General features: G+C 44.1%; 3 protein-coding genes across 3 annotated transcripts in view; all 3 read right to left on the bottom strand.

Annotated features, from left to right (window-relative positions):
- Positions 1 to 90: 90 nt before the first annotated feature.
- Positions 91 to 1,380, bottom strand: LOC134177417 (ankyrin repeat domain-containing protein 54-like). The gene is made up of 3 exons (XM_062644193.1): positions 1,336 to 1,380; positions 772 to 1,200; positions 91 to 422 (listed from the first exon to the last, which is right to left on the bottom strand). The coding sequence occupies exons 2-3, from the start codon at positions 1,169 to 1,171 to the stop codon at positions 292 to 294; spliced, it is 531 nt and encodes a 176-aa protein (XP_062500177.1). The 5' UTR covers positions 1,172 to 1,200; positions 1,336 to 1,380; the 3' UTR covers positions 91 to 291.
- Positions 1,381 to 2,377: 997 nt separating this feature from the next.
- LOC134177762 (ankyrin repeat domain-containing protein 17-like) lies at positions 2,378 to 6,958 on the bottom strand. The gene is made up of 6 exons (XM_062644539.1): positions 6,323 to 6,958; positions 5,505 to 6,262; positions 5,250 to 5,337; positions 5,165 to 5,179; positions 3,407 to 3,853; positions 2,378 to 2,885 (listed from the first exon to the last, which is right to left on the bottom strand). Exons 1-6 carry the CDS (start codon positions 6,807 to 6,809, stop codon positions 2,698 to 2,700), a joined length of 1,983 nt encoding a protein of 660 aa, XP_062500523.1. The 5' UTR covers positions 6,810 to 6,958; the 3' UTR covers positions 2,378 to 2,697.
- An 839-nt stretch (positions 6,959 to 7,797) lies between these two features.
- LOC134176648 (WASH complex subunit 2-like) overlaps positions 7,798 to 12,500 on the bottom strand; it is a 14,939-nt gene continuing 10,236 nt past the window's right edge. The window contains exons 15-22 of the mRNA XM_062643308.1: positions 12,469 to 12,500; positions 12,148 to 12,292; positions 11,960 to 12,073; positions 10,380 to 10,463; positions 10,212 to 10,322; positions 10,021 to 10,146; positions 9,021 to 9,624; positions 7,798 to 8,075 (exon numbers count right to left, since the gene is read on the bottom strand). The exon at positions 12,469 to 12,500 is cut by the window's right edge and continues 1,095 nt beyond it. Coding sequence (XP_062499292.1) covers positions 7,924 to 8,075; positions 9,021 to 9,624; positions 10,021 to 10,146; positions 10,212 to 10,322; positions 10,380 to 10,463; positions 11,960 to 12,073; positions 12,148 to 12,292; positions 12,469 to 12,500 — 1,368 coding nt within the window. The 3' untranslated portion in view covers positions 7,798 to 7,923. The remainder of the gene's footprint in view (positions 8,076 to 9,020; positions 9,625 to 10,020; positions 10,147 to 10,211; positions 10,323 to 10,379; positions 10,464 to 11,959; positions 12,074 to 12,147; positions 12,293 to 12,468) is intronic.

The following is a 12,500-nucleotide window of genomic DNA, read 5'->3' as shown; positions in this document are numbered from 1 at the left end:
TACAATAACTTTCTTGTCCTGTTTCAAGAATAGCACAGCAAATTAGACTACCATGCCCCACAGTACTCGCGACACACACCACTTACACGTTACAATAACTCGTATTATTTGGGTACATAAAATAAACCACGTCTGGTTAAACTTAGTACATTAATGTTCGTAAAATACTCGCAACAATTTATTACAGCTATTGTATGAGTAGTACGCTAATTATAACCTAAAGTACATAAACTTTAAATGAGAACACTAGGACGTTCCAATGGTTTAGTTAGTTTGTGATGTGTTTAGAGGCTAGGATTCGATCAGGGCGAAGTTGGTCACAAGAGGTCGGCCGTAGTCGCGTTCCTCTCCCGCCAGCCTCATCCACGATGGCACTCTCTCGTTTCCACAGGCCGCAACAAACTGTCTGTCTTTGCGCTGTCCTAATGCACAATTGAGAACATAGCATATATTACTTGCAAAGAGACACACAATACACGTGTGTGTGTGTGTGTGTGTGTGTGTGTGTGTGTGTGTGTGTGTGTGTGTGTGTGTGTGTGTGTGTGTGTGTGTGTGTGTGTGTGTGTGTGTGTACTGTATATGGTATTGCCTATACATCACTTAAAAGTGCAAGAGTAACGTTAGGGTCTCCAATCCTACGGGGTCTAGGTTGGGACTAAACAACAGTCCCTAGAAATTTGATTTCGTACTCTATTGTCTCCTGGTTACGACTGTGACCACTCTGCACTTAGAAGTAAGGTATATATGATAGACACTGTGTACAGTACTTACTTCTCTCAAGCGAGCGAAGTTTAGTGAGAAAGTCAGCGTTCCTTCCAGTCGCCGTTCTGTCGGACATCTCACCAACCGACAAGACGTCGTGCCCCGCGTTGTTCCTGATGCTCAAGTCTGCGTCATTCTTGTAGAGCAAATCGATTATGTCGAAATCTCTGGTTCGAGCTGCAAGATGACACGGAGTGTCTCCCTCCTTATTCTGTGTGTTAGGATCTGCCTTTTCAAGCAGTAGAATTTCTATCGACTTTTGATCTCTATGCTTGACAGCAAACCAGAGCGCCGTATTTCCAAGGTCATCTCTTCTATTAACGTCGTTGATCCTGCGACGAACTTCTTCACTGGAGGCTGTCTGGCCATGGACCCTGAGCCCTCTGCGTCGACTGTGACGATTACGCATATTGGGAACTCCTTGCGCAACGTAGTTCCCTAACGAGAAACTCGGTGACAACGTGACAACGCGACACCAACAAACCTGAAGCTAAAACTGCAAGCTTTAGAGTCTACTGTAGTAACTACTGCATGCAGCAATCGTATACAAATTGTCAATGTAACATAGCGTACAAAATTAGTCGACACGCGAACGCCAAAGTAGTGGGTCTGATCGCCTGACCATCCACTGACCAGCAAGTCCGGGCAAGTTTGAGCATGCAACGTCTATATCCACTGACCAGCTGCATATGCATGGTCCTCAGATAAGGCTGAGCATGCAGCACCCACGTTTGGTCGGCCTCTTTTCGTATAGCAACCGCCAAATGCTCTTTTTACTACACATTTTAGCTGGTCTGATGGAGTCGACTGACTGACCTTGAGATGCGAGCTGCTGCGTCTCGACATCGCAACGCAGCAATGGTGTCGTCAATTCGTCGTTCATATCAGACTTGAAGAAGTAGAGATGCGGCGTCGACGATGGCGAGTGCAAGAATGCTGGCGACAGGACGAGTTCTCACGAAATAAGCTTAGCAACATGTGTAGGAGGAAAGGAAAGATGGTGCCAGGGGAGCCCCCCGGCTTTGGTACAGCATGCAGATTTGGCACAGACCGAGAGCATGCACATCTTTTACACTAGATCTAATGCAGTTATATATACGAGCATGTCGCAGAACGGTTGTTGATAGCTGGTTTGCATATCTAGACTAGTTTAGTTAGTCCCACAAATCCCATTTGGGATTGTACATTCCCTGTCTTTGCATAAGTCTTGGCAACGCGAAAGATCACGCGACAACATTTCAAATGGACCAATTATTGCATGCACAGTTGCGTAATTAGACCAACTATATACCTCATGAGCAGTTGTTGACTGCGACACCACAAGAGAGATTACGAATTATAGAATCGTTTGGGATTGTCACGTGATCATCAGGAAAGACTGTTTGCAGACTCTCGTAGCGCATTTTTAGTTAGCCTTCTCGGTAAAAATCATAAATGCATGCATGTGCACTGTGGTACTCATACAGTTCTTGCTGTAGCTGCTTCTCACTTCATTTGGGCTTACCTGCGTAATAGACACAGTCACATGCAAACAGGCAATGTATGCTCTTATCATGCGCACAAAGTAGCTGCATAGTGTGCACGTGGACAAGACAACAGCGCGTTCTTTTCAGTTTGTTTGCTAATGAATCAGCTAGCCTTACGTCAAAATGAAAACCTAAATACCCAAGTCTCGATCTTAACAACGACTGGTCACCAGTTCTTTGTTTTTCATGCCTTGCAGCCAATAGTAATGCACAATAGCTCATATTGTATGGTTATATCTATAGGTATATAAGTATATAAGTATATAGGTATATAGGTATATAAAATAAGCTATCTAATAATGTTTGTATAATGTTTGCATTTTATTATTACATAGCAAAAATAGGAGTTAATGGTCATAACAAGAAATACTCGATTAAGTCAATTGCAGTTAGTGTGTCTGACGTTGTGTTATTCACGATAATTGAGTGATGATGTGATGATTGCGGTGCGCTTGATGTGTTCGGATGCGGGATCGATCGGAGAGATGTTGGTCTCGAGAGGTCGGTCGTTGTATCGTTCCTCGCCTGCAAGCTTCATCCATGATGGCAATCCCTCGTTTCCACACGCCGCTACAAACTGTCTGTCTTTGCATTGTCCTAAAATGCACGATCAAGTTATAAGCATGGTATGTATGTATACATGCACACAGTGACACACGCACGCACGCGCACACACACACACACACACACACACACACACACACACACACGCACGCACGCACGCACACGCACACAGAAACACACACAAACAGAAACACAGACAAACAGAAACATACAAACACACACACACACACACACACACACACACACACACACACACACACACACACACACACAAACAGAACACACACAAACAGAAACACACACAAACAGAAACACACACAAACAGAAACACACACAAACAGAAACACAGACAAACAGAAACATACAAACACACACACACACACACACACACACACACACACACACACACACACACACACACACACACACACACAAACAGAACACACACAAACAGAAACACACACAAACAGAAACACACACAAACAGAAACACACACAAACAGAAACACACACACACACACACACACACACACACACACACACACACACACACACCTCTTTCAAGCGACCGAACTTTAGTCACAAACTCAGTTTCCTTTCCCGTCGTCGTTCTACCGAACATCACAGCCACTGTCAAGACATCGTGTCCGTCGTTGTTCCTGATGCTCAAGTCAGCCTTGTACTTGACAAGCAATTCAAGAATGTCGAACCTTTCGATTCGAGCCGCCAGGTGACACACCGTATCACCGTTTCTATTCCGTGTGTTGGGGTCTGCTCCCTTACACAGCAGAGTCTCACTCAAGTCTCTGTCTGTAAGCTCGACGGCAAACCAGAGAGCAGTATTTCCGTGCTCGTCGGTTCGGTTAACGTCGTTGATCTTGCGACGGATCTCTTCATGATCATTGGGGACCGTGCGGACCCTCCTACCGCGATTGCGCACGTGACGATTTCTCATACTTGGGACTAGAGACCGACTTGGGACTTCTTGCGCAAGGTAGTTTTCTAAAGAGAAACTGCGTCACAACGTGTCGACAACGAATTCGAAGCTAAAACTGCTCTACAGTAGTAGTCTAACTACTCCATGCAGCAATCAGTACATGCAGTCGCTGAATAGGAGCCTGGGAAGGCCTGGATTCCAAATTAGTGAGTGTGCATGGCCTTTTGTGGGCAATAGACAAGGTTTGTGAATGCTAAACCTTAGAGGCTGGCCTCCACAATCTTGGAGGTCCAGCGACGCCACAGCTGGCAGCATAAGAGAGTTGACATGCATGCGAATGTCGATCACCCACACCATGCCAGCACCCACTTGCCACAATCAGCTGGTCCGGGCAGGCCCAGGCGGGCGTCATCGAGTTCGCCCAGCCTCAACCATCCAACCGGTTGGAAATAAATACGATTTTTGTAACACCCTATCGGTGGAGGAGTCGAGATCATGCACCAGTTCCCAGTGTCCCTTTCCTTTCATCTCAGCAAAGCTGACATAGGTGGTCAACAGAGCATGCGGTGTATGGTCCTAGAGGAGCAGACTCGTGCGGCACTGCCTCACCTTTCTTGCAGACTTGTCGGAAATCCGCGAAGACTTTACTTCAGATGCGGCCTCAACGGTTGCAAACCAACAATTGATAACTGGACGCGTCAGCTCATGCAATAACAGAATCTGAGATGTCGACTGGACTGTAGGAGTGGCACGGTCAGTCCCCTTAATTAATTGGTAATCATGTGTAGTGTAACATCTGATAACTACAGTGATGTGTATGTAGTAAGGCAGTTTCCCCGGCTGCTGATAGCTGGTTTGCTTACTTTCAGCTTTCATTAGTCCCACAATTCTCTTCGAGTGTGTTGTAAATTATGATATCAGGTTTTGTAATCACGATTGCCTAAGTGTTGCAACATGAACGATCACGCGACCATTTCAAATCCACCAATGAGAGCGGTTGTTGATTAGATCGGCAACGTCATTGGTTGACTGCGGCAGCTTTGAAGACAGAAGGGATCATGCATTACAGTCGTTCAAGTACAGGTGTTCAACAAGAGGGAGTGGGTGTCCAACAGACTCTCCAAGTAAGAACCATAAAGGCATGTTCACTGTGGTACACACTTGTAGCCCCTTACACTGTGGCTACTTCTCCGTTTTGCTGAGTGATCACTCTCATGTAAAAAACTAGTTGTCATGGAAACAGGTAACATACATGTGTATGCTCTGATCATGCGCAGAGAGTAGCCACATCAGCTAGTGTGGACGAGACAAATGGAGACACTTTCTTCATTTGCAAATCGACTGAAACCACTTCAAAAATGTAAACGCTTGCCAACCACCAATCAGAGTCCCTACAAGGAATATTACTCAAAACCAGATGCTCAGTACAGAGTCAGTTATGCAGCAAAACACTGCAATCACATTTCGTCACTCTGCTGTTGCCCCATGCTGTAAACTCTTTTCGTTTCATATGATTCTCTATTTGCCCTCCAACCGGCAGTAGAAAACACTAATACATCTCATATCATTATTGCATAAAATTGCTTCTCTACACCATACATACTCAGTTTTGGCATTACTCAATATAACGATTCGTCTCCACATTTCAACTTAAAGTCTGTTGAAATCGTGTCTACAAACCTCAATTTGTTAAATTTCTCCAAACGTTTGAGATCACTTTACATTTGCTGCATCGGCAGCGTATTGTTGGATTTGAAATTGCAGATCTTCATTGCGTTTTCGCAATCTTAGCGACTCGGTACTAATTCGATCTAGTTGGTGACGTAGCTGGCGAGTCAATAGTGTGAGTTCTTCGTTCTCAATTTTTGTCCTTTGAAATGCTTTCGTCTCCTCCTCGAATCTCAACAAGCGACTGTTTTCTTGCATAAGTTTCCCTGTGTGGTGATTAAGTTGCAGATTGTCTTTCGTTAGTTGTTCATTGCTTCGTCGTAGTTGCTCTAACTGCATCCCTTGACGCTTTCTCCGCTGCTGAAGATCCTGAATTTGTTGTCGAAGTTGGTCCATCTCTTTCGTCTGAAGCTCTAACCGTTGTTGATATCTATTATTCTCTTGGAAAAGTTGCTGACCACGCTGCCTTAGTGTCGAGCTTCTCTGTGCAAGTTGGCTTAGGGTTTTGTTCTTCTCCTCTAGCTGACGCCGTAAGAACTGAACATCGTCATGCAGTCGTTCATTCCGTTTAGCCAGAGGTGTTCGTTGTTCAGGATTCGAGAGAATCCGTCTCGTAAGAGCGTTTTTATCCCTCGTCAAGTCCTCGACCTCGGTCCGATGTGCCAACAAAATCTCATCCCTCTCATTCGACATTTGCTCAATCTTCTGCAGCAGGTCCTGCACAAGATCCTGCACATCGCCCGCAATCAGATCCGACTTCTGTACCAGATTGAGGGCGGGGATGATGGGGTTACGCTTCCGTTCTCCTAACAAACAGAAAACAGACGTGCCTTGCATCCGCATCATCAACCATCACATGCAACTACCTGATAAAATCAATTCAGCAAAGTCCACCGCCTCCTTTTGCTCATAATATCTCGCCTGTTCCAGCACACTCCGTTCCTGACCATTAACAATTCGATAATCAGCACCATAATCAAACAACTCCTCCATCACCGTCACATGACCACGAGTCGACGCATCGTGACTCGGTGTATTCCCATACTGATTCTGAGCGTTCACGTTCGCCCCGGAATGCACCAACAGTCGCACCACCTCGCGATGACCCCAATAGCTGGCGCGGTGCAGCGCCGTGTCGCCCCACGAGTTCCTCATCTCTGACAGACACCCGCATTGAAGCAGAAGCTGACACACGCCGACGTGTCCGTTATTCGCCGCGCGCATCAGCGCCGTCCATCCGTTTCTGTCCTGATAATGAGCGTCCGTGCCCTGACGGATCGACATGCGAACGCGAGCAAAGTTTCCCTCCGCCGCTTTCACCAGGAGAGCCTCTTCCATCGCATTCTCTGTCATCCTGCCGGTACGTAAGTTGGAGGCAACACTTCGAACTTTATTTTTCGCTCTAGGAGTTTTACACGTCGACTAAATCGGATGACGATGTGAGAGTATGATGAATGGGGTGGGCGCATGCACACAAGCGCCTAAACCGGGTCCGGTACGCGGCTAGCACGGACATTGAAATTGCGCATGCACGCGCACACCCAACCAGATGATTTCCGGTTTCGCTTGGATTCTCGTTGTGATTTCGCAATATTGCTGGTGAAGTTGAAGTATCAAAAGTGAAAGTTCGATAGACATACAATAGACAACATTTTTTTGTTGCTACGTGGTTGCTAGAGTCAGCAATGTACAAGTAATGGTATGGAATGCGCAACACAATGAAATATTTAAATTTTTTTGAAAACTCAAGCTTTTGCTCATCTCTCAGACCTAAGTAGGAACATTCGCAGGCAGTTCAGTGTGTGTGTGTTCAGTGTGTGTGTGTGTTCAGTGTGTGTGTGTGTGTGTTCAGTGTGTGTGTGTGTGTGTTCAGTGTGTGTGTGTGTGTGTGTGTGTGTGTGTGTGTGTGTGTGTGTGTGTGTGTGTGTTCAGTGTGTGTGTGTTCAGTGTGTGTGTGTGTGTGTGTGTGTGTGTGTGTGTGTGTGTGTGTGTGTGTGTGTGTGTGTGTGTGTGTGTGTGTGTGTTCAGTGTGTGTGTGTGTTCAGTGTGTGTGTGTGTTCAGTGTGTGTGTGTGTTCAGTGTGTGTGTGTGTGTGTGTGTGTGTGTGTGTGTGTGTGTGTGTGTGTGTGTGTTCAGTGTGTGTGTTCAGTGTGTGTGTGTGTGTGTGTGTGTGTGTGTTCAGTGTGTGTGTTCAGTGTGTGTGTGTGTGTGTGTGTGTGTGTGTGTGTGTGTGTGTGTGTGTGTGTGTGTGTGTGTGTGTGTGTGTGTGTGTGTGTGTGTGTGTGTGTGTGTGTGTGTGTGTGTCCATCATAACAACAACAAATCACAATACACCAGCCAATCTGCATGTACACTCTATATGTATTATAGAATCAAAAGCCATAAACCAACTGAAAAATACTTTGCAATAATCATACCAATATGAAGGCCTCCACCAAAGCCAACAACTACTACCAACAACTACTACCTAAGTATCTCCTGCTGATGGATCATCAAATATATTAGGAGCATCCACATCAAATATCGATGATGCCTGTTGTTTCGCCGATTTCTTTGTCGTACCTGTTTTCTTTGTCACTTTCTTCTTGGCCTTGGCAGCTGGCTGCTCAGAGATAGAAGCTGCAAAAATGGAATCAAATCATCATACTTTGTATGTAGCATGAAGAAACGTATTTGTGTGAGAAACAAATCGTGAGGTTTAGTGGGAATGTGGTTTGTCACACAATTAGATACTGCTACACCTAAGTCATGCCTTGGGATAAGAAAATTTAGAATTAATTTTGATGGCAAAAGATGGTTTGTCAAAATGTCAAGAAAACTTCAATTAATTAAAATATATTAATTTTTATTATTAGTTTAATATCAATAATTAATATTGAAATGACAAAAAACAGCTAATCCGGGCTTATGATTATGGCCAGAAAAAAAGTACTCAAACTATTCACATGGATGAAACAAAGTCAAAACACAAACTGTAGTCTCGTTCATGTCTAGTAACAACTTTGAAGTGTGCAACTATATCGGGCAATTGTGGCCTGTCTCTCTGTCTGTCTGTCTGTCCATTCACTTATCCACCTGCCTGACATCATTTATTAGACGCAAACGGCTACGTACAGAGCACTACAAATTAAAAATATTATCCATGACTGACAGTTCAAGTCAGTAGAATCACGGCCACAGTAAACTACAAGTTAAAACTATGCCTGCCTGCCTGCCTGTCTGTCTGTCTGTCTGTCTGTTTGTCCATCCACTTATCCACCTGCCTGCACGCCTGTCTTTGTTAACCTGTTGGTTTAGCAGCCTACCTGCTTGCCTGTCTGTCTGACTGTTTGTCCATCACGCCTGCATTTGTTAATTTGTTGGTTTAGCAGCCTACCTGCCTGCCTACCTGTCTGTCTGTCTGACTGTTTGTCCATCACGCCTGTATTTGTTAATTTGTTGGTTTAGCAGCGTGTCTGTCTGTCTGTTTGTCTGTCTGTCTGTCTGTCTGTCTGTCTAAGTATCTCTCCTTCATCTTTGTCAAAGCATCCACAACAACAACCGATCACATACTCAATATCCTACCTTCATCTGGATCTGCCACAGCAGCAGGCGATGCCTCCTTCTGCACAACCTTCTTCTTCTTCTTTGACGTCTTCTTCGTTGCTATTTTCGACTTCGACGGCACACCTGCAAATATGTCACCGGTATCACCAAATAGGTCAGCATCACTCGGACCAACAAATTTCGGCGATTTCTTGGTGACTTTCGTTTCAATCTCGTCATCAAATAAGTCATCTTTAGGAGCAGAGTCTACTACTGCAGTTGCTTCTGTGATTCCTATATCTTCTGTGTTTACTATGGAAGTTGTGATCTTCGACTGTGGTGTGGATAAAGGTTTTGTAGAAAAGATATCATCATCATCTAGATCAGCTATAGTTACTGCCTTTGACTTTATTGGAGTATCAAAGAGTAAGTCGTCAACTGGGGGTTGCTTAATGGTTTGCACTGCATTCAATGTGCCAAATAGATCATCGTCTGTGGTTGATGTGATCGGTGGTGCAGTGAATGTAGAGACTGGAGGATTAGCAGTCTGAGGAGCTGCTGGAGAGTCGATTGCATTTGTACCAGCTGCTGCTCGGCGACTGTGCCGTGAAGGTGGGCGTCTTGCTTGCCCACGAGAACGATCCTAAAATAAGCAGAAAGTTCTGAAGTACAACATCAATCTTATACATAAAATTTAGGTAATTCGGAATATGCAAATACAAATACGTGCTCGTGCACACACACACACACACACACACACACACACACACACACACACACACACAGACATAGACACACAGAGACAGAGTCAGACAGACAGACAGACAGACAGACAGACAGACAGACAGACAGACAGACAGACAGACAGACAGACAGACAGACACACACACACACACACACACACACACACAGCCTTGCATGGCTTGTCTCTCTGTTACCAATCAAAACATCTTATCACCACACACCGGCCTCACCCACAGCAGTCCACACACCACTTCACTTCAACACAACAAACACCTACTAACCCACAGTCACACACCTTTGTCAACGTATTCAACGTATTAACTTGCACAGGTGCATCAAAGCCAACAGACTTCTCCTCCACAGCTCTCTGAGGCGGACGAGCACCCGGTAACAAAGCCGCCGGATTAATATTCAACCCACGCTACAACAACAAACCAACAATCAACAAACAACATCTAACAACATTGACCAATGAATTTCCATTACCTTTGTTACACTTGATGGTTTAACAACTGGAGGAGCTTCAGATGCAAACAAATCTTCATCCACTCTGCTGCTATCGAACAATCCCTTCGCTTTCTTTGGCTCTAGTCTTGGCTACAACATCAAGCACCTCACAAACCCGAAATATTAGGAGAGATTGGGTTAATTAACCTCAACTTGTTTCTCGGGTTCTGGTGATCCAAATAGGCTAGTGCCACCGAATAGAGGTACTCCACCAACCGGCTTTTTAGTACTACACAGGCATATGTCACATAAGTATCATCACAGACAGACGTAGCTGTGATCGATCTCTGAGAGGAAGATCACAGACCCAAGTGACTTGCATGTCAACAGTAAATGTAAAATATTCGTTATTTAAGGGTTTACTTCTGAGTGACCATTTTTGAACTTGTCCAAGATCTTGGAACAATTTTCATATTTTGAAAGTTTTGTATTGATTTGTTAAGCTGTTCAAGAGATACTATGTTTACAGACAGACACAGACACACAGGCAGATACACACACAGGCAGATACACACAAACACAGAAAAACAGACAGAAAGACAGACAGCAGATACAGTTGTACAAACACACAGAAACCAGACAGACAGACAGAATTGCTTTGCTGGTCACTGGACAATATTTAGCCTGTACTAGCAGTTGCAATATGCAAATATATGTATTGACAGACAGACAGACAGACAGACAGACAGACTCTCAGCACTCAGGTCTTTCCACATTAGCTTTCTTGCACTAGTGACTTATAGACATTTCATTTTAGTTGTAGCCTTTTAATCTTATTGCAGAAATGTGCATTAGTTTGATCTAAGAAATATGATTATGATAAACAGAGAGACTGACAAACTGACAGACAGACACACAGAAACCAGACAGACAGACACACAGAAACCAGACAGACAGACACACAGAAACCAGACAGACAAACAGATTGTTATATTTCAACTCTTTCTCTACCAATAACAATCGCTAACTTTACATATGGGTAACAATAAAAGTCAATGAACAAAATGTTGAACGTCTTTATCATACAGAAAATCATCAAAATTGCACTTAGACAACTTTCACAACTTCTTAAAAATCACACGAGAGTTGCAAGACTGTACAACTACAGACAGTTGCTTTCTCCATCTATCTCTAAAGTTAGTTTCGCTGCGTTTTCCAGTTGCATCTATTGAAATTTTGGAGATCTTATCAGACAGACAGACAGACAGACAGACAGATTGTTGTATTTGAACGCTTCCTCTACCGATAACAGGCGCTAACTTCAAGCAAAACAATAACAGTACAAACAGACAGACAAACAGACAGATGGACAAACAAATTAACAAACAGACAAACAAACAGACAAACAGACAAACAAACAAACAGACAGACACACAGACCGATAGACAAACAAGCAGACACACAAGCATGCACACACACAGACAAATAACTCAAAACACTACAACTTTGCCTCTGGTGTGCTACACGAGTTGTAACAACAAGCATTGATACCAAAAACCTACTGCATCGTTACCAAGAAAAATCGGCTCTGTAAACATATCTGCCTTTTCCTACAAACGTGTGCACATGCGTATCATGCACACAACTTGCACACGATTTCATTCTTTGCTTTAAAATCTTAGATCAGCTGGATCTGAATCAATACATTACGTTGACACAGCTTGAAGAGCTTAACAACAGTAAATCTCCTATCAAGGACAGACATGTACAGAGAAATGTGCTTTCCTGATTGTTGATTGTGCTGCTGCTGGTGCCATCGTCGAGGAAGATTTTGGTGCAAAGAGATCATCATCATCGTCCTCGTCTTCATCACCAAATAATCCTCCACCAGTTTGTTGTTTCTAGACAAGTGAGTCACAATGCAATACAAAGATGTTGATCAATAGCAATGTGATGTATTTTAGTTGATATTAACCTTTGGTTCTGGTTGTTTTCTTTCGTCTACGTGTGGTTTCTCGACTTGTTTTTGCATTGCTGGTGCTTGTTGAAGTGGATTGTTGGGTTTATTGAACAAGTCGGCGCCTCCAAAGAGAGACACACCACCAACAGGTCTTTTCTTTCTGTAATGGAAAGGAAGCAGTTGCATGGTGTGTGTGTGTGTGTGTGTGTGTGTGTGTGTGTGTGTGTGTGTGTGTGTGTGTGTGTGTGTGTGTGTGTGTGTGTGTGTATGACAGACAAGACAAACAAATACACAGACACATTCAAGCAAACCCTAAGTGAAAATTTCACTACTTACTGCAATTGAGGAGAGCCATCCACTTGCTGTAC

This window comes from Corticium candelabrum, chromosome 3, assembly GCF_963422355.1.
Source record: "Corticium candelabrum chromosome 3, ooCorCand1.1, whole genome shotgun sequence".
NCBI classification, from domain to species: Eukaryota; Metazoa; Porifera; class Homoscleromorpha; order Homosclerophorida; family Plakinidae; genus Corticium; species Corticium candelabrum.
The sequence above is the reverse complement of the archived record's forward strand: the minus strand, read 5'-3'. Positions and strand labels throughout refer to the sequence as shown.

What these genes read in the sequence shown, in the direction of transcription:
- LOC134177417 (XM_062644193.1), bottom strand. Translation starts at nt 1,171, where the DNA reads ATGCGTAATCGTCACAGTCGACGCAGAGGGCTCAGGGTCCATGGCCAG. An exon ending in ACTTCGCTCGCTTGAGAGAA is followed by an intron (nt 423 to 771) that starts GTAAGTACTGTA and finishes ATTGTGCATTAG; the next exon opens with GACAGCGCAAAGACAGACAG.
- LOC134177762 (XM_062644539.1), bottom strand. Translation starts at nt 6,809, where the DNA reads ATGACAGAGAATGCGATGGAAGAGGCTCTCCTGGTGAAAGCGGCGGAG. An exon ending in CCGATGCAGCAAATGTAAAG is followed by an intron (nt 5,338 to 5,504) that starts TGATCTCAAACG and finishes GAGATGTATTAG; the next exon opens with TGTTTTCTACTGCCGGTTGG. An exon ending in AGTTCGGTCGCTTGAAAGAG is followed by an intron (nt 2,886 to 3,406) that starts GTGTGTGTGTGT and finishes CGTGCATTTTAG; the next exon opens with GACAATGCAAAGACAGACAG.